The 26,085-nt window shown below is 43.7% G+C and overlaps 1 protein-coding gene and 1 non-coding gene across 2 annotated transcripts; one reads left to right on the top strand and one right to left on the bottom strand.

Annotated features, from left to right (window-relative positions):
- Positions 1-1,168: 1,168 nt before the first annotated feature.
- Positions 1,169-1,250, bottom strand: TRNAS-AGA. The gene has a single exon. It is a non-coding gene; the product is annotated as a tRNA-Ser (tRNA).
- A 20,068-nt stretch (positions 1,251-21,318) lies between these two features.
- LOC122041092 (protein COFACTOR ASSEMBLY OF COMPLEX C SUBUNIT B CCB1, chloroplastic-like) lies at positions 21,319-24,214 on the top strand. Its single transcript, XM_042600663.1, has 4 exons — positions 21,319-21,664; positions 21,792-21,916; positions 23,644-23,796; positions 23,890-24,214. The coding sequence occupies exons 1-4, from the start codon at positions 21,377-21,379 to the stop codon at positions 24,089-24,091; spliced, it is 768 nt and encodes a 255-aa protein (XP_042456597.1). The 5' UTR covers positions 21,319-21,376; the 3' UTR covers positions 24,092-24,214.
- The last annotated feature ends 1,871 nt before the right edge of the window (positions 24,215-26,085 follow it).

Genomic DNA, 26,085 nt, shown 5'->3' with positions numbered 1-26,085 from the left:
GAGAAAAATATATTTTCTAATCTCACCGGTTTAAGCTATTTATAGAAGCTTTTCTACTCACACTGTTGCCAATTTTAAGATATGAAAATAAAGAAAACTCTAGATTTCTAATTAATTAATAAAAAAATTTCAATAATACGTACCATAATTAAATCTCAAATTCTAAATCAATTAATTAATGAAAAAAAATTTCAATAATAATTCTAAAATCCAGCTAGACTAACTTCTGCCCTGGTCCACCTAACTCAAATAATACGTTATGGTTATCCGATCTAGTTATTTATTTATTTTTCTATATTTTAAAATAATACGTAATATTATATTTAGACAGGATGGTAAAATATATATTCTACAAAATAAAATAATTTAGTTTAGAATAAGCATTCAATCTCTTATTATTTATCTAAATATTTAAAAAACAATTATTAGATATTATTTATCTAAAAGATTGAATTGAAATATAATGAATTATTTATCATAGAATTATCAAATATTTATTAATTTAATTGGAATAAAATAAGAAATAAATCATTATCATCTTATATTGTTAATTAGGGTAAAGTGTATCATTCATCCCAAAGGATTCAGTATAGTCCGCTCCACTTTAAGATACGGGGATATTTTACCCAAATAGTAGGCGTTTATATGAGAAAAATCAGACAACGAGACATTTGAGATTTTCTTGATTCCAGAGAACGATTTTTCTTTTCGATAAGAGAAAAACGTAAATAAATAAAATAAATAGAAAAAAAACATAAAAAATAATAAAAATCGAAAAAATTTAAAAAAACCATTATTTAAAAAAAATAAAAATGAAATATAAAAACACGTAAAAAATAAAAAATGTAAAAAAATAAAAACATAAAAAAAATGTTAAAAACATAAAAAATAAAATAATAAAAAAACATAAATAATAAAAATAATAAAAAATGTAAAAAAATAAAAAAAAAACACACACACATAAAAATTAAAGAAAGACGTGAAAAAAAGTAAAAAACATTATAAAAAAAACAACGTAGAATTTAAATAATTTTAATAATATTATATATAGTTGATTTTATTCCCCATATTAATTTGTTATCCATTCCATCCGATGTAGATGAAACGAGAGCAAATCTCCTCAAAGTAAATATACAAATGAATTTATGCAAAAGAATCCTAAAAGAAACGTGGTCGGCAGGATTCGAACCTGCGCGGGCAGAGCCCACTTGATTTCTAGTCATGCCCGATAACCACTCCGGCACGACCACTTAGGTGAACAAGTGTTTTATTAAAAGAATTTAATTATTATAAATGTTTTAGGGGTAATCCTTTAAACATTTTTAAAGAATAAATGGGGAAAAATTCTATTAGAAGTTTAACTTTATATGCAGTTCTTATTTTTTAAAAACTTTATTTTCAGTCTACATATAAAATTTTGGTTGATTCAACTCTCTCTTTTAAACATCATTACCTAATTAATCTTTATATTTTTTATATAAAAAATTTAAAAATAAGTGTTATTCGTTTTAAATTGTTCAGTACCATTTAAAGGAAATCTAATTTATTTTCTATCTAATTAAATACTATTTAAAAATAATATAATATATTTTCATCCAATTGAAGTGGAAAAAATATCGTGCTCAATTTAATAGAAAATACACTAGATTCTAATTTAATGTGCTGAATTTAAGAGAGTACAATTATTTTTAGATATTTTTTTACCTGAAAATATAAGAGATAATTAGATAAATTGGTATCTATTATATTTGACTAGGGAGTAAAAATAAAATTGTTAGGATATTAAAATTACATGCACAATTTAATTTATGATTAGGAAGTGCTTGTAAATTTTCCTACCTCAAGCGTCCCTCGTATATCCTATCCTTAGGTTATGTAAGGAATATAAATTACGATGTTATATTATGGGCTATCATAAGTAGTTAATCTAAAATACTTAATATGATATTAATAAGAGTAGACATTCAGTTTTAGGAAAACTTAATTACGATAATTACGATGTTTACATAAGAGTGAAATAAATAAAACTTTATAGGTAAGGAATATAAATAAAGTTTTTTTTAGATTCGAAAAGTTAAAATTATTGATCCGGTGATAAAGAGGGAGGTCAACCGGAAGGAGGTCAAGTGGTCAACCAGGGTCGTCCAGTAGGAGGTCAAGGTGATCAACATCCTGTAGGTGCCCGTCCGGGTGAGTCACCTCCCCGATCGGGCGAATCACCTCCCCGATTGGGTCAACTAGGGTCGTCTAGTAGGAGGTCAAGGTGGTCAACACCCTGTAGGCGCCCGCCCGGGCGAATCACCTCCCCGATCGAGCAATCACTTCCCCGATCGGCGAAAAGCCGACCCGGAATCTCGACAGATCGGCTCGACTCTGGCCCGAGCTCCTAACGCCCAACGAAGTCTGAGCGATCTTCATCCCGACCGAACAGGAACCGTGGCCGCTAAGGTTCTCCCGTTCACGCGAGCAACGCCAGGGCCTTCGTATGATTAGCTGAGCAGTTGTGCTAATCGCAATGTTAGCCAAGCGGTTCTTCCGTCCGGCTTGGTATGAGACAAAAGGGCCAGGTGACTCTATCCTCTTCGAGACAAGTGTCGCGCGACAGACAGCATGGTAGGCGGTCGTATCAGACAGAGAATCATACGACCGAAGTTTCCACTGTCACGTTAGGGATATGCTCGCGTTATTGAGGTATGACGTCAGACACGCTTTTTTGACACACTCATTACAGGTATGCTTTGAGAAGTGTGCACGTCTCGGTAAGCGTGCACGCGCCTTAAGGGAGCCCTATATAAGGATTCCCAGACTCCAACGGAGGTATGCGTGATTCATCACTATAGCTACAGTCCTCGTCATTCTACTTCGATTTCTTGCTGCTGGAGGCTCACTTGAGCGTCGGAGGGTCATCGCCGGGAACCCCTTCCCAGCTCGATTTTGTGCTTGCAGGTTCTCGCCGGAGGTCTACATCACTTATAGGGCTGCGCGGAGTCAACGAGAGCACCACGTCCCCAACAACCGTCAACTCAGCACTCGGACAGGATCAAATTGGCGCCGTCTGTGGGAACGCACCTGAATCCGAGCCGAGAAGATGGAGGAAGCTGGGCTTTCACACATCGTGATGCTCTCTCCAGAAGAACTCGACACACTCATCCAGGAGCGAGCGGAAAAAATAGTGGAGCAGCAGAAGAAGGCATAAGCCAAGCGGCTTGTGCAGCAGGCCACCTTGGCATCCGGTGGCCGAGCAGCGTTGGAAGATCGACCAGACCAGTTTTCTACCTGGACACAGAATAAGGGGCAGACAAGCACGCCAGGAGAAGCGCCGCCCGCCCCGATTCCATTCCATCGGGCTTTGTTTCAGACGCCCTCCAAGCTCGCCCAAGCTAACCAAGGATCATCCGATGAAGCTCCCGCTCGGGACATCAAGAAGGGCAAAGCACCTCGGACTGAGTCATCTCCTGAGCGGATCAATCGATAGTTCTCTGAGGCGATCCTGCAAGACCCGCTCTCGAAGCACTACACCCCTCTGGCGATCGGAGAGTATAGTGGTACGATTGACCCGGACGACCACCTCGGTAAGTTCGACAACGCCGCTACTCTACATCAATACACTGACGGAGTTAAGTGTCGGGTTTTCCTCACTACCCTGTCCGGCTCGGCGCAACGATGGTTCCGGAGGTTGTCGGACGGATTGATTCGGAGTTTTAAGGACTTCCGGACCGAACCTACATCCTACGATTCAACTAGGCAGCCATGGACATCCCGACAGTTTCATCCGATACCATGATGCATGCCTTCACCCAAGGGCTGGTCGATGGAGATTTCTTCCATTCGCTCATCCGAAAGTCATCCCACGATTACGACCATATGCTGAAAAAGGCGAGCGAATACATCAACATGGAGGAAGCACAAGCGGCCAGAAGGAATGAGGCACCGTCAGAACCATCCGTGCCGACTGAAAGAAGGCCACCTATCAGCCACCAACCCCCTAGAGGGCCCTGAGCCAAGGGGGCCCGACAGCATTACGAGGCCAAGCCGCATGCTGTTCAACACGTGGCTGCCGAGCGGCCGAGACCGAAGGGAAAGGTATGGACTCCCATGTTTTGTTCCCTACACCAATCTGCTAACCACAACACCCGCGATTGTCGAGGGTTCGCCCTAGTTGTCTCGCCAACGCCAAGAAACTATCGTCATCGATTGCCCTCGCCCAACCAGTGGCATCGGCACAGGGACGTCGAGCGACGAGAAATTAGGCGATCATTCGAGCGGCCACATCACGGTGATCAGCCCCGGACCTCTCACGAGCGAGCTAGATTATCCGCACGGGAGGAAGAAAATAGAAGCAGCGTCGCTCGGGGGAGATCAATATCATAGCAGGAGGGCCCACCGGCGGGGATTCTAACCGAGCCCGAAAGTCGCATGCTCAGTAACTAAGGATTCACGTTGTGGGCTGCAACAGAGAGAAGGTGAACGGGCCCGAGATTAGCTTTGGTCTGAGGGACCTCGAGGGAGTCGAAGTACCGCATGAGGATGCCATCATCATCAAAGCGGTAATAGCCAATTACACTATGCACCACATATTTATTGACACAGACAATTCGGTCAACATCATTTTCAAGAAGGCATTCGACCAACTCCAGAGCCGAGCTGTTGCCCATGATAACCCCACTGTATGGGTTCACAGGAAACGAGGTTCTGCTAGTCGGACAGACCAGACTAGCCATATCGCTGGGAGAGGAGTTGCTCCGGAGGACGCGGGCCACTAACTTTATCGTAGTGGACGCCCCCTCCGCCTACAACGTGATCCTGGGGTGCCCCTCCCTCAATGAGTTTCGAGCGGTCGTCTCGACTTTTTGTCAGAAAATAAAATTTCCCGTTGAGGACCAGGTAGGAGAGGTCCGAGGAGATCAGCTAGCAGCTCGGCGCTGCTACGTGGAAATGGTTCGCTCTGAATCCAGATCCGCACGGAAGACACCCTGGGTCGAGGTAAACACTATAACCGAGAAATCTCCTACTTTAGTTTATGAGGAAAAGGAGGAAATGTAGATTCATCCTTACCGATCGGAGGCCACCACCTTCATAGCATCTGACCTGGAGGGGGAACAAAGGAAAGAGCTCATCAAATGTCTCCAACAAAACCATGATGTCTTCGCATGGTCGACACATGAACTGTAAGACCGTTAGATTCGATAGAGGGGGGGTGAATATCGATTCGAAAATCTCGAGTTAAGACGCAGCGGAAAAGTAAAGAAGTAAAGAGATGAACACTGTTGATTTTTACTTCGTTCGGAGCCTGTGACGACTCCTACTCGAAGGCCCGTACTCCTTGAGTACTTTCGTTGGGCAATTCACTAGCAATTCGGATAATTATAATTTACGTACAAATATTGCTAATGAAAAGAAAGAAAACAAAGCTAACCGACAAACAATGAATTAAAAAGAGAGCCGGAGTGAGTCGTCGGAGCTTTGTGAACGTTGTTGGAGCGCAGAGCAGCAGAGTGATTGGACTCAGAGTTCTCAGAAGACTGATATCTTGAAGCTCCTGCCTGGGGCTTCTTTTATATGCTGCTCCGGGCGCCTGGATCCCTTCCGGGCGCCTGGAATGTGACGTAACACTCCCAACCAGCATGCTCCAAGTGTCAACGTCGTCCTGGGGATAAAATTTGCCTCCGGGCGCCCGGAGCCATTCCGGGCGCCCGGACCCTCACTGTTCCCTACCTGCAAAACAGTGTTAGTCCGAGGCAAATAAACCCTGCAGCACAGTTTGTTAGCACATTTTTACAGATACGCTAAGTAATAAAAATTAGCATCAAGAGTATGACTTAGATTCCGTCTTTCCGAGACCGGAATCTAGTCACGATCTCGACTTAGATATCCGAAATGGATCTAAGCCGGATCGACGCCTAATGTTCCCTTCCCGGGAACGCGTCCTCGCAGTCACTCCCCTCCAGTGACTTACCTCACTTACCTGCCAGACGTCCGGTCAGCCCGTCGACCCGTCTGGACTTCTTGCCAAGCGTCCGGTCAGCCCGTCGACACGCCTGGGCTTCTCGCCAGCTATCCGGTCAGCCCGTCGACCTAGCTGGACTTCTCGCCAGCGTCCGGTCAGCCCGTCGCCCGCTATCCGGTCAGCCCGTCGACCTAGCTGGACTTTTCCTGCACACTTGATCAAAGTGTCAGACAACAACACAACTAACTTAACCTATTTGTCATTCATCAAAACCTGGGTTAGACCGTTAGTGCTACCCGCACCAACAATCTCCCCTTTTTTGATGGAATGACAACCTGGTTAAGTCAGTGAAGGCATATGTACGAAACAACATGCATTTGTGTGGTTTTAAAGTCAGTTTGTGTTTTCAAATTGGTTTAGCTAACTTAACCACCTAACCCTTCTCCCCCTTTGGCATTCATCAAAAAGTAAGCAGGGGTAAACAAGCATAAAAAGTTTAGTTCAAAAAATTCAAAGATATTGATAAAAGTACAGTTTTTTAACAGCAAGTTAAAAAATAGTCAAGTTGACTTGGGGGAGTTTAAGCTTTTGAAAACTAAGTTTGAAAATTTTATTTTTCAACACTAAGTTTGTAAATGATTTAATTTAAAACTTAAGTTTTGACAGTGATTTAAGTTTGAAAAAATCTAACTTTCATAATTTTTAACACTTGAGTTTTTGCAAATCAAATTTCAGTTTGTAAATATTGATTTTGAATTTCACTTGAGTTTTTAAACTTTGATTTTCAAAATTAAGAAAAATGATTTTGAGAAGCTTAGTTTGTAAACTTAAGTTTTGAAAAATCTAATTTCCACAATTTTCAAAACTAAGTTAAATCTAATTTTCAAAATCAATTTTCAATAAAAAGTAAAACCCAATTCTTAAAAACAACTTAGTTTTATAAGAGTTAGTTTTCAAAAGTAGGTTTAAGAAATTTTTTAAGAGAACATTTTTCAAACAAAATTTAAAATATTTTATATAATGGAAAATTTTTAATTAATTCCTCCCCCTAAACCTGACATAACTTTAACCAGCTGTCTAACCAATTAGGTACTAACTAACTATCAGAAGATAGTAGCTTTCACTTGGTTAGTCAGATTAAGTTAATTACAACCAGTCAGTGTTTGACTTGACTGATGAACTTTAATCTGATTAATATCTGAATTGTATTTAACGTCCAGACTTATGTTGATGCACTGAAATTAGCATCTTAAGTCCAGACAGTTGGCCTATGCATTTCACCCCTTTCTATGTTTATCAAACACAAGCAAGGTAAGCCTAAGGTGTTGGTGAGATGCTCACGAACTAGACCTATGGGCACATGCTTTCTAAGGATTCAAAACTAGTCTAAGGCCAAAACTGTTTTTGAAAGTCTAAGAATGGAAAGTTTTGAAAAACAAACAATTTTAGCCTATAAGTTGGTAAAATCATTTTTGAAAGTATTTTTGAAAGATTCTAGCCTATTAAGATAGAACATATTCAATGTAAGTTTGAAACGCTACTAGATAAATCCAAAATATTTTACAAGTAGTGTAGCTACAGACGTAGGTCATCACTAAGGCTACTGGGATAATGAAGGGGGTGGTCCAGATCCCAAGGATCGAAGAAGTGTCATCAGCTCAGTGTGTCGGGTGACTCCGGCAGCTCGTAACTCGGCAACCTCTCGCCACATGTCCCGATGAAAGTCAGAGTTCTCCTGCTGGAGACTCGCCATAGCTCTCTCTAGTCCCGTCATACGGTCGGCTAGAGTGCGGGGAGCGTGTCGTGGTGCTCGAGCTGGGGGTGGTGGTGGAGCCGGTGCGGCTTCCTCTGGAAATAGTGCGAGCATGAACTCGTCCACTTGTGCGTCTGGATCGGGCTGGTGCTGTGCCCCCCTCCGCCAAGACATAGTCCCGTCATCTCTATCTATGTGGATGCCGACTAGAGAAAAGTTTCGAGCGGCTATAACATCGAACTCGGTCATATGGGCAACGTCTCCCCTAGTGACATCAATGTGCAGCGAGGACATATAGGCTGTCAGAACGTGACCAAATGGTATATGGACTCGACTGTCAGTCACAAATCCAGCTGAATGGATAATGGTGGAGAAGATGTGTAGGCTAATGTCAATGTCTAACCTATGAATCAGGGCATAAAGTAAGAACGAATGGAATGGGCACATCACAGCGATGTCCCGAGTAGTCAGTGGTAAAATGCAAAGGACTACAACCCTATAAAGAGCGTAGTCCTGGACTCGCAGTTCTACTGACCTAAACTGTGTCACCGTGGGATCTCTCTCTCCCCCGAAAAAATACGAATAGATCGTATCGAGAGTAATATGTGAGTAGGGATCGTCGAACGGTAGATCCCTCGGAGGATAGCACAAAAAGGAGCAAGTAGATGGACGCAACTCTAAAAACTCTCGGATAGTCGTAGGGGAAAATACGAATGTTTATTGGACTGGTACATTCGACAAGGTTCCTTAAATTATAGTGGCCTATAACCTCTAAAGCAGAGGGGCATGACCTAAGGAAGAACGCTCTATCTATGCAGGTAGTCCTAATGTCCTTATAAATGGTGGACTCAAATTTAATCCTAAGTTCGTCTGTGGGAAACCTAGGGTCTATACTAGCATTGGAGGGTCCAGCACCAGTATTTGTTCGTTTCCTACTGTATATAAAGAATATTAAGAAAAAAATTTAGAAGAAGAAAAAAAATTTTGAGAGGGGAAGAATGTTTTACCGAGGAGCCATCGAAAAAATATAGATTTGACGACCTCGGTTGAATCGCAACAGCGTCTTCACCGCAAGAAAATTTTGATTTAGAGTACTTTCGCACTGAGGTTCAAAGTGAACCTTGGCAAAAGTGAGAATGAGTGGGGCAGAGGTTGGGGGCGCCTGCTGCCCCTTATTTATAGGGGACTCCGGGCGCCCGGATTCCTTCCGGGCGCCCGGGGTTGATTTAGGGCGGGGCGCCCGGATCCCCTCCGGGCGCCCCGGAGGGGAATACCAGGGGCGCCCGCCCCTGGTTTTGGACTGACATTTTTTTTTTTGGGTTTTAGGTTTTGGAGTTAAGTTTTAAAATTAAAATTTTGAAATTAATTTAAGTTTTAAAATTAAAATTTTGAAATTAATTTAAGTTTTTAAAATTTTGAAATTAATTTAAGTTTTAAAATTGAAATTTTGAAATTAATTTAAGTTTTAAAATTTTGAAATTAATTTAAGTTTTAAAATTAAAATTTTGAAATTAATTTAAGTTTAAAATTGAAAATTTGAAATTAATTTTTAAGTTTAAAATTGAAATTTTGAAATTAATTTAAGTTTTAAAATTAACATTTTGAAATTAATTTAAGTTTTAAAATTGAAATTTTGAAATTAATTTAAGTTTTAAAATTGAAATTTTGAAATTAATTTAAGTTTTAAAATTAAAATTTTGAAATTAGTTTAAGTTTTAAAATTAAAATTTTGAAATTAATTTAAGTTTTAAAATTAAAATTTTGAAATTAATTTAAGTTTTAAAATTAAAATTTTGAAATTAATTTAAGTTTTAAAATTAAGAAGTTAATTTTTTAAGTTTAAAATTAAATTTTGATTTAAGTTTTTTTTTTTTAAATGAAATTTTGAAAATAATTAGAATTTTGAAAATTAATTTTAACCCTTATTCATCTCACCTGATCTATATTATCAATCAGGGAATCCTATGATTTTGTGAGATGAAATTAGTTTGATTACAGAGTTTTGTTTTAACTTGTGTTAGATTCAGACTTAACTTTGGTTTCCACAAATAGGCAGTCTTCGGATAAACTTCTAAGCTTGGTGAGTCACAAGGACATCATTAGAAGTAACCAACCTTTCGAAGTTTTCCGAATAGTCCTATCCACGGAACTTAGTACTAAATCTTTGTCTAACTGGTTAGGATTCGTTTAAGGGTAGCTTCGGTCAGTTCCACTTGGCCAAATGCACCAGATCGAAGCCATATCTTTCTAGACATGCGATGCCCAAGCTTCCCTAACGTACTATCATCCAAAAACTTCACCAGTACCATGAGTTAAGTTAAACTTGGTCTCTCTTTAACTAATCCTAATTACCCTGCCGGGTTAGTTTGTTTTGGGTTACCCTGTCGGGTAGGTTAGTTTTGGAGGTGTCAGCTATTCTGGAGCCTCCCCCTGAATTATTGGCCATTAATTTAGATTTTGGGTTTGTGTCGATTCTTTTTATAGTTATAATCAACTTGGTGATAATCTAAATTTTGTTGAGTTTTGAATTTTGATTTTAATTTAGATTTATATTTTAGTTTTTGATCTGATTTATTCAAGTTTATATAATGTATTTTATCTTTAGGTATATAGAATTAATTAAGTCCTACTTGCGTGGTTAAGCACGCTTTCGGGACCCAAGCTTGTTTAGTTGCTTTGTGTTGGGTTAATAATGATTTAAAGGTTTTGTTTGAGTTTGACTTATATCCAAGTCCGGTTTTATTATAGCATGCCTTTTGGTTATTTAGAATTAAATCTAAATTTTTAGATCTTGTTGTGAATTTTTCCAACAATTCTTTTAACTTATTAATTTCATTTTTTAATGATAAATTCTCCTCCTCAAGTGTTCGATCTTGAGTTGGATTCGAATTTTTTAATTGTTCCTTGAGGTTTTGATTTTCCTCAAGAAGCGATTTATTTTTATTTTCCAATTTAACTAATTTTTTATTTAAACACGAGATAATTCTAAAGAATTTACGATTTAAGTTTAGGTATACCTCTTCGGAACCTTCGGAAACGAGTGCGGACTCGCTCGATTCGGGTTCGGACCCATCTTCCGATTCGTCTTCCGTTTCAGCTTCGCGAGCCATCAGCGCGAGGTGACTTTGGTGCTTTTGCCTTTCTCCCTCCGATTCGTCTGAGGAGGAATCGTCCCATGTTACTTTGAGGGCTTTCTTCTTTGTTGACTTTGGTTTGTCAAGTTTCAATCTTGGGCATTCGTTCTTGTAGTGCCCCTTTTTGTTACATCCGAAACATGTGACATTTCTTGAGTCGGCTGGCGAACTGATCTTCTGAAGATCCTGTTTGCTGAAGCTTCTCTTTTTCCTGGTGAACATTTTCCTTACCAGGTTCACCAGGTGTTCTTCGTCTTCAGAGTCTTGATCGGAATCTTCTTGATTCGGGCTTGTTCTTCTTTTCTTTAGAGGAACCTGCAAATAAAGCTACACCTTTCTCGACCGGCGTTAGTTTGCTCATGAAGTTCTAATTCACAAAAGAGTTCATCCAATTTTAATTTAGATAAATTTTTGAAATTTTGTAGGCATCTACGATTGATGCCCACAAATTGTTTCGCGGAAAGGCATTTAACGCGTACCTGATTAAGTCTCGGTTCTCCATTTGGTGGCCTATCGCGTGGAGACCGTTGAGGATATCTTTGACCCTCGCGTGGAGCTGACTTGCCGTTTCTCCTTCCTGTATTTTTATATTAAAAATTTTATTTAACAGTAAATCTCTTTTTGTTACCTTCGCGTCGCTTGTTCCTTCGTGCAGCTCGATTAGTTTATCCCAAAGCTCCTTAGCGTTTTGATGCGGTCCGACCCGGTTCAGTTCTTCTCGTGTTAGTCCGCAGTGTAGAGTATCGATGGCTTTGTTTTCAATTGATGCCTTTTTCTTTATATCATTTGTCCAGTCTTCAGGGTCTACTATGTTCCCGGAGTTGTCTACTGGAATTTTGTAAGCCCTTGTGACGCTCATCCATTGGTCGTAGTCTGTCTTCATGTAGACCTCCATTCTCCTCTTCCAGTATGAAAAGTCATCCCCGTTGACTAGGGGAGGACGTACTGTGCTGAAGCCTTCTTGTTGAGACATCTTATCCTGCACACACTAAATTAACTGGAAAAAAATCCCAAGACTTCGTCTTGGATTAGCAGTGCGGGAGAAATAGAAACTCTAAGTTGGTGTTGTACCAATTTAGATTTTAAATGCAACGAGAAAAAATCTTTCAAAAAGATAATAATATCAGTTTTGAATTGTTAAAAAAAATGATTTCACCCCCTGTCTGATTGGTGGTTGCACCAAATCAGAGCGGTACCGGCTCTGATACCACTTGTAAGACCGTTAGATTCGATAGAGGGGGGGGGTGAATATCGATTCGAAAATCTCGAGTTAAGACGCAGCGGAAAAGTAAAGAAGTAAAGAGATGAACACTGTTGATTTTTACTTCGTTCGGAGCCTGTGACGACTCCTACTCGAAGGCCCGTACTCCTTGAGTACTTTCGTTGGGCAATTCACTAGCAATTCGGATAATTATAATTTACGTACAAATATTGCTAATGAAAAGAAAGAAAACAAAGCTAACCGACAAACAATGAATTAAAAAGAGAGCCGGAGTGAGTCGTCGGAGCTTTGTGAACGTTGTTGGAGCGCAGAGCAGCAGAGTGATTGGACTTAGAGTTCTCAGAAGACTGATATCTTGAAGCTCCTGCCTGGGGCTTCTTTTATATGCTGCTCCGGGCGCCTGGATCCCTTCCGGGCGCCTGGAGTGTGACGTAACACTCCCAACCAGCATGCTCCAAGTGTCAACGTCGTCCTGGGGATAAAATTTGCCTCCGGGCGCCTGGATCCCTTCCAGGCGCCCGGACTTCCGGGCGCCCGGACCCCCACTGTTTCCTACCTGCAAAACAGTGTTAGTCCGAGGCAAATAAACCCTGCAGCACAGTTTGTTAGCACATTTTTACAGATACGCTAAGTAATAAAAATTAGCATCAAGAGTATGACTTAGATTCCGTCTTTCCGAGACCGGAATCTAGTCACGATCTCGACTTAGATATCCGAAATGGATCTAAGCCGGATCGACGCCTAATGTTCCCTTCCCGGGAACGCGTCCTCGCAGTCACTCCCCTCCAGTGACTTACCTCACTTACCTGCCAAACGTCCGGTCAGCCCGTCGACCCGTCGACCCGTCGACCCGTCAGCCCGTCGACCCGTCTGGACTTCTCGCCAAGCGTCCGGTCAGCCCGTCGACCTAGCTGGACTTTTCCTGCACACTTGATCAAAGTGTCAGACAACAACACAACTAACTTAACCTATTTGTCATTCATCAAAACCTGGGTTAGACCGTTAGTGCTACCCGCACCAACATGAACTACCCGACATTTTCCCAAACATAGCTCAACACGAGCTCCACGTCTGACCGGGCGCCCGGCCAGTAAAGCAACGGAAAAGAGACTTCAGTGCCGAACAGAATCAAATAATTTGAGCGAAGGTTGAGAAGCTCCTGGAGGTCGGCCACATACGAGAGGTGCAATTCCCGAGCTAGCTCGCAAACGTAGTGCTCGTCTCTAAGCCAAACAACAAATGGAGAATCTGCATCAACTTTCGGGATCTGAACAAAGCATGCCCGAAGGACTTTTATCCTCTGCCCAGAATCGATCAAATGGTAGATTCAACCGCCGAGTACGAGCTAATATGTATGCTGGATGCATACCAAGGATACCACCAGGTGCCGCTCGCCCGCGAGGACCAAGAGAAGGTTAGCTTCATCACGGCAGACGTCACCTACTGCTACAATGTGATGTCGTTCGGCTTAAAGAACGCTGGGGCTACTTACCAGCGTCTTATGAACAAAGTATTCTGGTGGCAGATCGGGCGCAATATGGAGGTATATGTGGACGATATATTGATTAAATCGCTCCAGGCTGCCGATCTCTGTGCAGATATAAAGGAGATCTGTCATACGTTGCGGACATACAGGATCAAGCTTAACCCCCAGAAATGTCTGTTCGGCGCCAAGAGCGGACGTTTCCTGTGATACATTGTGACCGAGCGGGGCATTGAGGCTAATCCCAGCAAGGTTAAAGCGCTACAGGATATGCTATCACCGAGAAACCTAAGGGAGGCGCAGTGTCTTACCGGCCGGATAACAGCTTTATCAAGGTTCATTTCAAAGTCTGCTGACCGGAGCCTACCGTTTTTTAAGATCCTTCGCTGAGCCACGAAGTTCCAATGGGACGAGGAGTGTGATAGGGCGTTCGAGGAGCTCAAAGCCTATCTCAACTCCCTACCAGTGCTAGCCAAGCCGATAGTTGGTGAACCCCTCAAGATTTACCTAGCCTCGACCAATCACGCGGTCGGCTCAGCTCTTGTAAGGCCGAACTGCGAGGAACAACCTGTATACTTCTTGAGCCATGTATTAAAAGACCTTGAATCTCGCTACACCGGTCTCAAGAAACTCGCTTTTGCACTGGTCCTCGCCGCTCGGAGGCTCCGTCCGTACTTTCTTATGCATACCATCATAGTAATGACCAACAACCCGCTGAGCAGGGTCCTCCTTAATCTAGAGGCATCAGGGCGGTTGATCAAGTGGATCATGGAGCTCAGTAAGTTTGAGATTCAGTATCAACCCTGGATAGCTATAAAGGCGCAATCTCTGGCAGACTTCGTCATCGAGGTGCAAGACCCCGAGCTCGAAGTCACCTGGAAGGTGTACGTGGATGAGTCTTCCACCCGGCAAGGGAGTGGGGTGGGAGTATTACTGATCTCCCGCAAAGAAGAGCGGATGCAGCTATCTGTTCGGCTGGACTACCGAGCAACCAACAATGAGGCTGAGTACGAGGCTCTCATAGCCGGGCTGCAAGCCGCTCGGCACGTGGGCGCCATCAGAGTTCTGATTCATTTGGACTCGCAGTTAGCCGCCCAGCAGCTCTCCAGAACATTCGAGATCAACAACGCTCGGCTTAGGCTCTATGCCGAGGCCTTCGAAAAATGTAAGCTAATTTCCAAGAGGTAGTCATAAGGAAGGTACCCCGAGCGGAGAATCAAGCGAAGGACGAATTCACGAAACTAGCCAGCTCCATATCGTCGATCGTCATGCAGAAGCCGATCGAGCAAATGTCCCTCTTGGCCCATATCGACCGAATGGAGGGACTCACATTTCCCAGCGACTGGAGAATGACGCTGATAGAGTTTTTGTGAGCAGGAGTTGTGCCTTCTGATCGGGAAGAAGCTCACCTGCTGAGAAGGCGAGCGGGCAGATTCACATTAATCGGAGACCAGCTGTACAAGAAAGTTTTCTCCCGAATGCTTCTCAAATGCGTCGGGCCAGAAGACATCGACTACATACTGCAGGAGGTACACCAAGGCTCCTGTGGTGGACATCCGGGTGGTCGTTCGCTAGCAAGAAAGATTTTGTTGGCTGACTACTTTTGGCTGACCCTTCAGGAGGACGCCGCTCGGACCATATCCACTTGCCTATCCTGCCAAAAGTACCACAATCTCTCACATCATTTGACGGAAGAAATGAAGACGTCCACGGTATCCTGCCCGTTCGACCAGTGAGGCCTAGACATAGTGGGGCCCTTTCCCATGGCAACTGGTCAACGGAAGTTTTTACTCGTTACCGTGGATTACTTCTCCAAGTAGGTAGAGACTGAGCTGCTGGCTAGGATCATCGAGCAGATGGTCAAGAAATTCATCTAGCAGCACCTTATTTGTTGGTTCGGCATCCCGCGCTGGCTCATCTCAGACAACGGAAGGCAGTTTGTCGGTCGGCAACTCAGAGAGTTGTGCGAAGGATACGGCATCCAACATGCCTTCACTTCAGTGGCTTACCCCTAGAGCAATGGGCAAGCCGAAGTAGCCAATCGGGAGATCCTGCGGATTCTCCGAGTTTGACTCGACCACGTCGGGGGCAGTTGGGTGGACGCGCTTCCAGGCATATTATGGGCAATCCGAACAACGCCAAAGGAGGGGACGGATGTCACGCCTTTCCACTTGGTGTATGGGGGCGAGGCAATCGTTCCCGTTGAAGTTGGACTAGAATCTGACCGAGTGCAGTAGTACGACGCGAACAACATCGAGCGAAGACAACTGGAGCTTGATTTGGTGGATGAGACGCGCGCTAATGCGACTGCTCATCTAACGGCCTATCGGTAAAGAATGAGGCAAAGATACAACCGGCGGGTGATCCCCCGATCCTTTCAGGTCGGTGACCTAGTATGGAGAAAGGTGAAGTCGATCGGCGACATCGGCAAGCTGGAGGCTCCGTGGGATAGACCGTTCAAGATCGTGGAGAAGCTCCGCTCGGGAGCTTACTATTTAGAAGATGAAGACGGACAACGACTAGAATGTCCATGGAGTACGAACCATCTCCAGTCATACTGAACTGGGTGAAAGGTGCGCCGATGTATTTAGTGCCGTGTATCTCTTCTTTGCCCTACGCCTTTTGACTGCAGGGTTAAAATCGAAAAGCAAAGGATTGCAAGATCATCGCTGAACGGCTGGGCAATTTGGAAGACCGCCGAGCAGCGACGTTAAACGCCAGAGCCGAACCGGCGACTATAAATACCCCATTTAACAACCGTCGAGCGGTGACGTCAAACGCTAGAGCCGAACCGACGGCTATAAATACCCCTCCTGAAAACCGTCGAGCGGCGACGTTAAATGCCAGAGTTGAACCGGCGACTATAAATACCCGGCCTGAAGACCGTCGAGCGACGACGTTAAATGCTAGGGTCGGAGCGGCGACTATAAATACCCCACCTGAAGACCGTCGAGCTGCGACGTTAAACGCCAAGCCGAACCGGCGGCTATAAATACCTAGCCTGAGGACCGTCGAGCGGCGACGTTAAACGCTAGGGTCGGAATGACGACCATAAATACCCAGCTTGAAGACCGTTGAGCGGCGACGTTAAACGCCAGAGCCGAACCAACAGCTATAAATACCCGGCCTGAAGACCGTCGAACGACGATGTTAAACGCTAGAGCCGAACCTGCGGCTATAAATACCCGTCCTGAAGACCGTCGAGCGGCGACGTTAAACGCCAGAGCCGAATCGGCGGCTATAAATACCCGGCCTGAAAATCATTGAGCGGCGACGTTAAACTCCAGAGTCGGCGCGACGACTATAAATACCCCTCCTAGAAGACCATCAAGCGGCGACGTTAAACCCTGGCCTTGAAAAATCGCATAACACAGACACTAAAGCTGAAGTCGGGCAGCGATTCTAAACCCCAGAGATATGATCCTAAGAGGATTTTCCAGTAATAGCCTGGGCGTCGTTGCCGATCGGGAATATACGAACACGCACACAGCAAATCAACAACATATGAAAGAGACAAGATTTCATTGACATCGCCGAACGGCAGAAAGGCCATTAAGGCTTGCAAAAAACAAGACTTTTACAAATAGCGGCTCCGCGCTCACTCGATATAGTCAAAAGCCTCGTTAGGGATACCCTCCAGGAGCTGGACTCGGTTGACATCCCGGTCGAAAAAACTTTCAGAGAGGTGGTCGTTCGTCTTCAGTTGGGTGATCATGGTGGTGATGGCCAGCTCGAACGAATGGACGATGCGGTCTGTCGCCTTCTCCAAAAAGGGCTCCGACCGGAGGTATTGATGCTTCATGGTGGCAAAGCGAACCGGCTCAGCCTCCTGGTAGGTCTTCAGAGCAGCCTGCGACGCCAGCAACTCATCTTCAAGGCGCTTCACGTGGCCTTGCAGTTCAGTCTCCTGGGTCGAACGGCTTGCCCGCTCAGCAACCATAGAATCCTCCGCTGCCTTGAGCTTCTCGGTCAATCGCCTGACTTTCTGGTTCTTTTCTTCTAAGTCGGCGATGACCCGTTGCTTCGTTGTGGAGGCCAACTCCAACTTCATATCGTAGGTCTTTAATTGAGCCTCGATCTGGCTCAGCTTACTGGCCTGTTCGGCTAACTTCTGCTGCTCCTCCGTCAGAAGTTGTTGGGCCTTCTCCAGCTCTGCCTTCAACCGAGCGGGTGACGGCCCCCGGGAGGAAGAACCTTCCCCCGAAAGTTTGAGCTTCTTCAGCTCATCCTCCACCTATGCCAGCCGCTGGCACATGGCGATACTTTCCACCCAGTATTGCAAAGCGAATATTAGTGCCGATCGGAGATAACTTATAAAGTGATGACCAAAAATACTAACCCCGGTGGACATCTCTAAGTGGCTGTCAGCTAGCGCGCCCGGAGGTTTCATTGCCGCTCGAGCCCTCACCTCCTCCCATACGCCACCGAGTCGACCGCGGATGTAGACTTGATGTTGGGGAGATTCGGTCTGGTCGCCCGGCGAGCAGAGATACTCAGTCGGTAGACGAAGGGTGGTGGTGACAAATCGTCTTTCACCCGACGCTGATTGGGCAGAGACAAACGGACCAGAGGACTGGGCGGGGCGAACGGGGTGAATAGCCAAGCGAGTTATCCTCCTCCCAGCCGGAGGAAGGGAGGCGAGTGGGTGCACGATAAGTGGCTCCGGCAGCTCGGCTACAGACGGGGTCCGATCGGAGGATGTAGCTCCATTGTTGTGGGGGTTGTAGATGGGACGCCTCCCGCAGAAGTTTGCACGACCGACGTGGCAGACTGGAAGGGCAACTCGACTCGGCATCTCTTGTAGGTGAGCGACACATCGTTGCCCGAGAACCCTGATCCCTCAGCTTGAATGACGGGGGGCACCTCTTGGGCCACCCCTAGGTCAGTAGTCCTGCCCACGCTTGGCGTTTGTTCGGCGGTCCCATCGCCCGCAGTGGCAGTTTCTCCAGCCGTGACCTCCTACGAGCCAACCGGGGTCAAACCGAGCCGCTCCATCTCCTTGGCGGCAGTTGCTTCGATCTCAGCCTGCTTGGCCTTCATTATCCCGGCAACTCGGGCGCGCATCATGATGCCAGCTGCAAAAGAAGAACAGAATCAGTTAGAATCAAAGGAAGGAGGACAAGGAAATCTGGTACCTAGGCTGCTCGGAAGCTGCACTCGGCTCGGACTCAGCCCGAAGATATATAGTATGCTCTCGGGGGAGCAATTTGTGAATATCAAACTTCAGGCCGGCCAACATATTAGCAGCATGAAGATAATCCAGTCGTGTCTTGTACCTCTTCAAATCTGGCTGAGTGGGAAGACCGACCTGCCACTTGGTCCGGAAGCTCGGACGCTCGGGGAGTCTGATGTAGAAGAAATACTCCTTCCAGTGCTTGTTGGAGGTGTGCATCCTGTCGAAGAAGACTAGGCCAATGTGAGATTGGAATAGGTAGGTGCCCAACTCGGATTGTTTAGGGTAGTAGAAATAGTGGAAGATCTGAGGGGTCAACGAGATGCTGTGCACTTTGAATAGCACAATTACACCACATAACAAGTGGAAGGAATGGGGAACAAGCTGGGCGAGCGGGATGCGAAAGAAATTGCAAACTTCGGTAATGAACGGGTGGATGGAAAATCGAAGGTCGGCCGCAAACTGGTCTCGAAAGAAACAGATAATGTCAATCGGCGGGTTTTGTGGCCGATTGGACTGGTCCGGCCAAGACAATTTCGTGGTCGGGCGGAAGGTCAAAAGCATTTATGAGACGCGTCGAGTCGTTCGCGTCAAACTTGGTCTCCATGGTGGTGTACCAAGGACCAGGGGCCGGGTCGACTGGCTGGGAGGAACTGGCCATAGTCAGAAAACAAAAAAAAAAGGGATTCGCTAGGAAATTCGACGGGAAAGCAAAAGAGGATCGACAAGAGGCGACGAAGCTCCGTAAAGCGGTAAAGACCAGGGGAAAAGACAAGGAAATAGAAGATTAAAGCTTACAAGAAAATAGAGTGCTAGAGAAGGAAGCTGAGGATCGCGGGAACGCTGGAACGAAGCACTGGAAGCAAACGAAGTCGCCGGATCAAACGGGGGAGAAGGGGAAATAGAGCGCCGGGGAAGCGGCGACGCCAAAGCTTTATAAAGATGTGCACGGCTGAGCTGAGTCGTCCAATCTAGGGTGCAAGGATCGAAGTGCACATCTGACCGTTGAATTCAAACCGTCAAACGTCACATCAGCAGCTGTCACCTCGGACATGCGGCAACTGCATCACCGACACGTGGCACCCCCCATGGGTCAGCATTTAATGGGCGCATGCTCGGCCTTAATGGAAGTGATCTGCACATATCACAAGTACAAATGCACGAAGCAACGACCGAGAGAAAAAGGCTGGTCCTACGGGAACCGTCGGGATCCAGCTCAGCGCCCGGCTGACCAGCCAATTCCTCACCAGGCTACTTGTCCAATCAGTCGGACTTTCAACCTCCTTCAACTAGACTTGAAGGGAAGGCATGTGATTCGGTGATAAAGGGAGGGCCGACCGGAAGGAGGTCAAGTGGTCAACCAGGGCCGTCCAACAGGAGGTCAAGGTGGTCAACACCCTGTAGGCGCTCGTCCAGGTGAATCACCTCCCCGATCGGGCGAATCACCTCCCCGATCGGGTCAACCAGGGCCGTCCAGCAGGAGGTCAAGGTGGTCAACACCCTGTAGGCGCCCGTCCGGGCGAATCACCTCCCCGATCGGGCGAATCACCTCCCCAATCGACGGAAAGTTGACCCGGCATCTCGACAGATTGGCTCGACTCTGGCCCGAGCTCTTGACGCCCGATGAAGTCTGAGCGATCTTCATCCCAACCGAACGGGAACCATGGTCGCTAAGGTTCTCCTGTTCACACGAGCAGCGCCAGGGCCTTCGTATGATTAGCTGAGTAGTTGTCCCGCTCGACCAATCGCAACGTTAGCTGAGCGGTTCTTCCGTCTGGCTTGGTATGAGACAAAAGGGTCAGGTGACTCTATCCTCCTTGAGACAACTGTTGCCGACAGGCAGCATGATAAGCACCCGAATCAGATAGAGAATCATACGACCGAAATTTTCACTGTCACGTCAGGGATATGCTCGCGTTATTGAGGTATGGCGCCAGACATACTTTTCTGACACACTCATTACAGGTATGCTTTGAGAAGCGTGCATGTCTCGGTAAGCGTGCACGCGCCTTCAGGGAGCCCTATATAAGGACCCCCAGACTCCAACGGAGGTATGCGCGATTCATCACTGTAGCTACAGTCTCGTCATTCTACTTCGATTTCTTGCTGCCGAAGGCTGACTTGAGCGTCGGAGGGCCGTCGCCGGGAACCCCTTCCCGGCTCGATTTTGTGCTTGCAAGTTCTCATCGGAGGTCTACGTTACTCACAGGGCTACGCAAAGTCAACGAGAGCACCACGTTCCCAGCAATCGTCGTTTGTGCTTGCAAGTTCTCATCGGAGGTCTACGTCACTCACAGGGCTACGCAAAGTCAACAAGAGCACCACGTTCCCAGCAACCGTCGACTCAGCATTCGGACAGGATCAACTATGATTGAGAATTTTTCTCACATTTACTCTTTGGTTAAACTATTTTGATAAATTAAAATTTAATTTGATGATTTCAACTGAATGTCTATCCTTAACAAAACCATCCAATATATCGGTTACACTATTTTATTAAACTTTTAGTGGCTAAGTTGATCCTGATTCCTGTCCACTGAGCACGGTCCACAGTCCACGGTATTTTGATACTTTTATTATTATTATTATTTTTAATCTTTGATTTCCTCCGTCCAACCATTGGCGATACAGCAGAGCAGCGGGCAGCCCGTCGCACGGCAGACAATGGCAGTGGCCTGCCCTCTCCTCCCATCGCCTCTTCTCCCTCACCCTGCTCCCCTGTGCCGATGGATCACCTCCCCAACTGCGGTTGGACCGCAGCGGCGTCGCAGAGCCTCGCCCACGCTCATCGCTCGCTTCGCCCTCCTCCCCGACCCGCCGTTTCTCCTCGACGTTTCCTCAGCGGCCGGCAACGTCGGCTATTCCCAGGCCAGCTACTACACCTCTCTGGGTCTTTTCGTCATCTCCGTGCCTGGCCTCTGGTCCCTCATCAAACGCTCCGTCAAATCCAAGGTCCCTCTTTTCTTCTTCGCCCCTCATCTTCAATTTTGTGCTACGGTTATTGCGATTTCTCACTCGTGATGCATTTTCTATTACTTCTTTGGTATGTTTGTTTTCTGGCATCGAATTGGAAGAACAGATAGTTCAAAAGACGCTTGTTAGGGAAGACGGAGCGGCGGTGACGCCGAATCAGGTGGCGGGAGAAATCCTATCATTTTTCACTCGCAACAACTTTGCCGTCTCCGATCGCGGCGAGACCATCACGTAATCGATCCCTTTCTTTCATTGTTTGAGCATTTTTGTCTCTCGAAACTCCAGTAAGCTAGATAAGGTTTAACATTGAACGTTATGTTAGTGTTGGCAACTGGTTCTTGGATAAACAATTCGATCTGTTTTACTCTGTTAATTTCAAGTGCATTTCTTGATTAAATGTTGATTTTATCATAGAGAAAGGTGATAGCGATAACATACAATCGAATTGGTTACACTTTTTTCAGGATAAATTAACTCAACACATGTACTCTGCAAGTTCCAAGTTAAGATGTTCATCTTGTGCATGAGTATGTGTGGGTTAATCTGATCCGGAGCGTAAATGATTAAAAGAAGCTTAGCACAACAATGTTTAATTAGTAAGCCATAGTTTGGTTAGTTGAATAGCTTAAAAATAATGGCAATTTGATGTTCATGGATATCGTAGAACTATCAAGTGTCAGGAAGCTAATTGTCATTGATTAGAATGCTGAGAAGAACGTAAATTTGTTGCTAAGAAATTGTGAATACAAACTGAGAAGACACGTTAGAGTAGTTTGTTCATTGGTTTTCAACTATGCTGCCATTTAGGAAGAGTTAGGTACAGAGGCAATATAATGTGTGTTTGATTCGATTAAATAACCAGAATGGGCACACAAATGAACTCTTAACTTTTAGGCTATTTTGTATAAGATATGCCTGTGGTTCCCTGTAAACAAAAAAAACAGGGAGATTTGCTTGTGAGATTGACAATTGAAAATCTTATGAATATACCATTAAAAGATTTTTTTTTCTCATCACGGAGTAATGCTAACTCTAATCCGCTGCTGTCTATGAGTATCTTGTTAGTTTCTGTTGCTTGCTGTTTGCATACAAATAGAACCACAGTCGAAGTTTCAATTTTATTATTGTTGTACAAAAGGATGTCCACATATCTTCACAATAACATAATATTGTCCAAGCATCTGATCACCTTATCCTACTCCGGACTCCCCATGAACATCCGGTCACCTTGACCTACTTCGAGCCTCCCTGTGAGCATCCGGTCACCCTGACCTATTCCAAGTCCACCCTCAACTTCGTTCAAGGCCGCCCCACATGATATCTAATCTGGATCATGACTCTGATACCATTTGTTGTGCTCAAAAGGATGTCCATATATCTCCACAATGGTATGATATTGTCCATTTTGGGTCTAGGCCCTCATGACTTTGTCCTTGGGCTCTCCCCTAAAGGCATGGAGATATCCTATATCCTTTTAATCTTATGATCTTTATCAAATCTTTCTAATGTGGGATTTTAATTGAATCCCAATAATTATTTATTTTGCAACAAACACAGAAAAAAACAACCATCAAACCTGAACATTGGCAGTAAATATTCCAGCCTTTCTCCTTGGTTTTTCTGCTTCACACATTATGTTTTCATTGGTAGGATAGCCTATGGGATAATCCTGACCAAGCCATAGATGTTGATATTATTATTATTCTTTTCCCATTTTCTCTATCAATCTAAAATGAAGACCTCATTGTCTTCCGGTGAGGTTTATAGAATTACCTAGAACTTGTGTCGTTTGATTTTCTGACTCCTATTTCTTTGGACTTTTTTCTTCTCACATTCATTACTGTCAACCCTTAGGAAAAGTCTACTCACATAGTGTTCCTAGATTTCTTGTTTTTCAACAGACCCTTCATTTTTTTATGATAGAGAAGGGTCAATTTTCTGAACTTGTTTGTCCAAAGGTTTGAAGGCATGATGGTGCCAAGCAGAGGGCAAGCAGCACTATTGACCTGCTGCACCTGCATCAGTCTGGCTAGTGTTGGACTTGTTCTATCAATTGCAATCCCCGAAGGAGGCAATAATTGGTTTTGGGTGACCGTCTTAAGCCCACTCGCGTAAGTTTGTGAATGAACTGCACAAGTTAATTCTGTATATTTATCAGTTACAGCACCTGTAGCAAATACAATATGGTGTTAATGGTTATTTAGGGGACTATATTACTGGAAACGGGCATCACGCAAGGAAGAGATCAAAGTCAAGATGATGGTTGGTGATGATGGAAATATCTCAGAAATCATTGTTCGCGGTGATGACCAACAAGTAGAGCAAATGAGGAAAGAGCTTCGCCTAAGCGAGAAAGGAATGATTTATGTTAAAGGCATTTTTGAGAGGTCCTCACATCATCTTTGAGTATGTAAGCAGGTGATGAAGGTAGAAATACTTTTTTTTACACAGTTTTGTAAGATGATCATTGCGACAATGGTGCCATCTTCAGGACCAATACAAGTCAATAAATTGACAGTGCTTTGTACTCTTGGTCTGATCAGGTTCCATATCCAATCAAATAATTTTCATCAACTCTCTTGACTCGGAAATGTTTGGCCTGAAAGGATGTAATTCATTTGTCGCTTATAAAGATCTGGGTTGAGTTTACTTAGTTCATCTTCAAAAATTTAAGTATTGTCAGTCCATAAACAAAGAAATGAGGTCCTCTCCAATCTCTTGCTTCTTCTCACACACTAAAGAGAAGATGGATGAAGGCAAAAGTGGAATGTGTGAAGGAAAATCATGCTGATCACTATCAAATTTAGGCTCATCAAGCTCGACATGAATCTTGCAAGTTGGCAATGTGTTTCAAGACTAAATGAGGTGTTAACTTAAGTGTTTGAGTACTTAATTGACCTTCCATTTTATTATAAATGGTCATGATAATAGAAAATTAATTGTTTAATAGTTGAAAATGGATTGTCCATTAGAAATGTAAGCCAATATGTTTCAACCTACTTATAGAAGTATATTTTCCAAGAGCCTATAAGTAGGGTTTGCAATATTGACCAAGTGTTTTTTTTTTGTAAATTTTTTAAAGTGTCATTTACTTCTACCATACTTTGGCCTCTAACATACTTGGCAACTTAGTAGCTTGTAGAGTGATTTGAAGTCGATGCTAAATACTTGTTTCTTTAGTTTCATATTGATTTTTTAAAAATATTGTTGGCAACTTTAGTACCATTGATTTGAAGTCAATGTAAATATTACACCTTAATGAGTCATTCGCCTCGGATAACGGATAAGATGTTCTCTCATGTTGCCTTCAATACTTTCTTCTTCTTCTTCTTTTTCTTTACAATTTTATCAATTTTGGACATTGATTTCTCAGGTGTCATTTGTCTTGACAATTGAAGCAACTAATTGTTTTCTACTTCTTTCTCCTCAAATTCCTTTATCATGGTTAAGATTTAAATTTTGAAAGACTTTATTATTATTATTATTATTATTATTATTATTTTAATAATTTAGATATCTAAATCTTTACCGACCTAATTAATTTTAGAGATGAGTAATCTAATTTGTCCATTGGATAAATTCGAAAGTACAAGTAGCTCCTACGTGTAGAAGATAACATTTACAATATAAGTTTCTTTGTTGTTATCCGTTGAGATGATGAAGATTTTGAGAGATTGAAGGGCGTAGGACTTCTCGTTTTGTCCTTCTTGCTTAACACAGTAAAATTTATGTTGTCCGGTACGAGTCAGCTTTCAAAAAGTTCAGTATTTTTTTTTTTCTTACCAAAGGTGGAAAACATCTTACAAATAAAAAAAAAATAACTGCAACTAAAAAAATTAAGGACTTGAAAGTATACTATACACAACTATTGAATAACTTGAGTCTCCTAGCTGTATTGTTATTTTTTGAGCCCCTTCGCCCCTCTATTTATATCCTTCAATCCATGTTTGCATTAACTTCACGTAACTATTTTGTTAATGTCATTTGACTCAATTACTTTCTCAGCCGATTGAAACATTGATCATGGGATTGTTATTAGCCAATTGTTATCTCTAATTAGCTCATCAACCATCCAACTAACTGGGAACCATTACAGTCGACTCAAATCTTGCCATTCAACCTCTCTAGATAAAATCTGCTTCAAATAGTCTTCTTTTTCAAATTCAAATAGTATATCAATCGATTATTGAGGGTGTTGATGTTAGGTATTCTTTGTAATTGTAAAAGATCTTTAAAGTTTAAATGAAAATTTTATTAAATGACGATTAGATTTACTATATTATATGGAACTGAATGTTGAGCTATAAAGCAAGCACATGAGTATAAAATGAGAGTCATAGAGATGAGGATATTAAGATGGATGTGCGAATATACAAGGATAAATAGAATAAAAATGAGAA

The sequence above is a fragment of the Zingiber officinale genome, chromosome 2A (assembly GCF_018446385.1).
Source record: "Zingiber officinale cultivar Zhangliang chromosome 2A, Zo_v1.1, whole genome shotgun sequence".
Lineage (NCBI taxonomy): Eukaryota > Viridiplantae > Streptophyta > Magnoliopsida > Zingiberales > Zingiberaceae > Zingiber > Zingiber officinale.
This window is presented reverse-complemented; position numbering and strand designations above follow the sequence as displayed.

What these genes read in the sequence shown, in the direction of transcription:
- LOC122041092 (XM_042600663.1), top strand. Translation starts at nt 21,377, where the DNA reads ATGGCAGTGGCCTGCCCTCTCCTCCCATCGCCTCTTCTCCCTCACCCT. An exon ending in GATCGCGGCGAGACCATCAC is followed by an intron (nt 21,917 to 23,643) that starts GTAATCGATCCC and finishes GTTTGTCCAAAG; the next exon opens with GTTTGAAGGCATGATGGTGC. An exon ending in ACCGTCTTAAGCCCACTCGC is followed by an intron (nt 23,797 to 23,889) that starts GTAAGTTTGTGA and finishes ATGGTTATTTAG; the next exon opens with GGGACTATATTACTGGAAAC.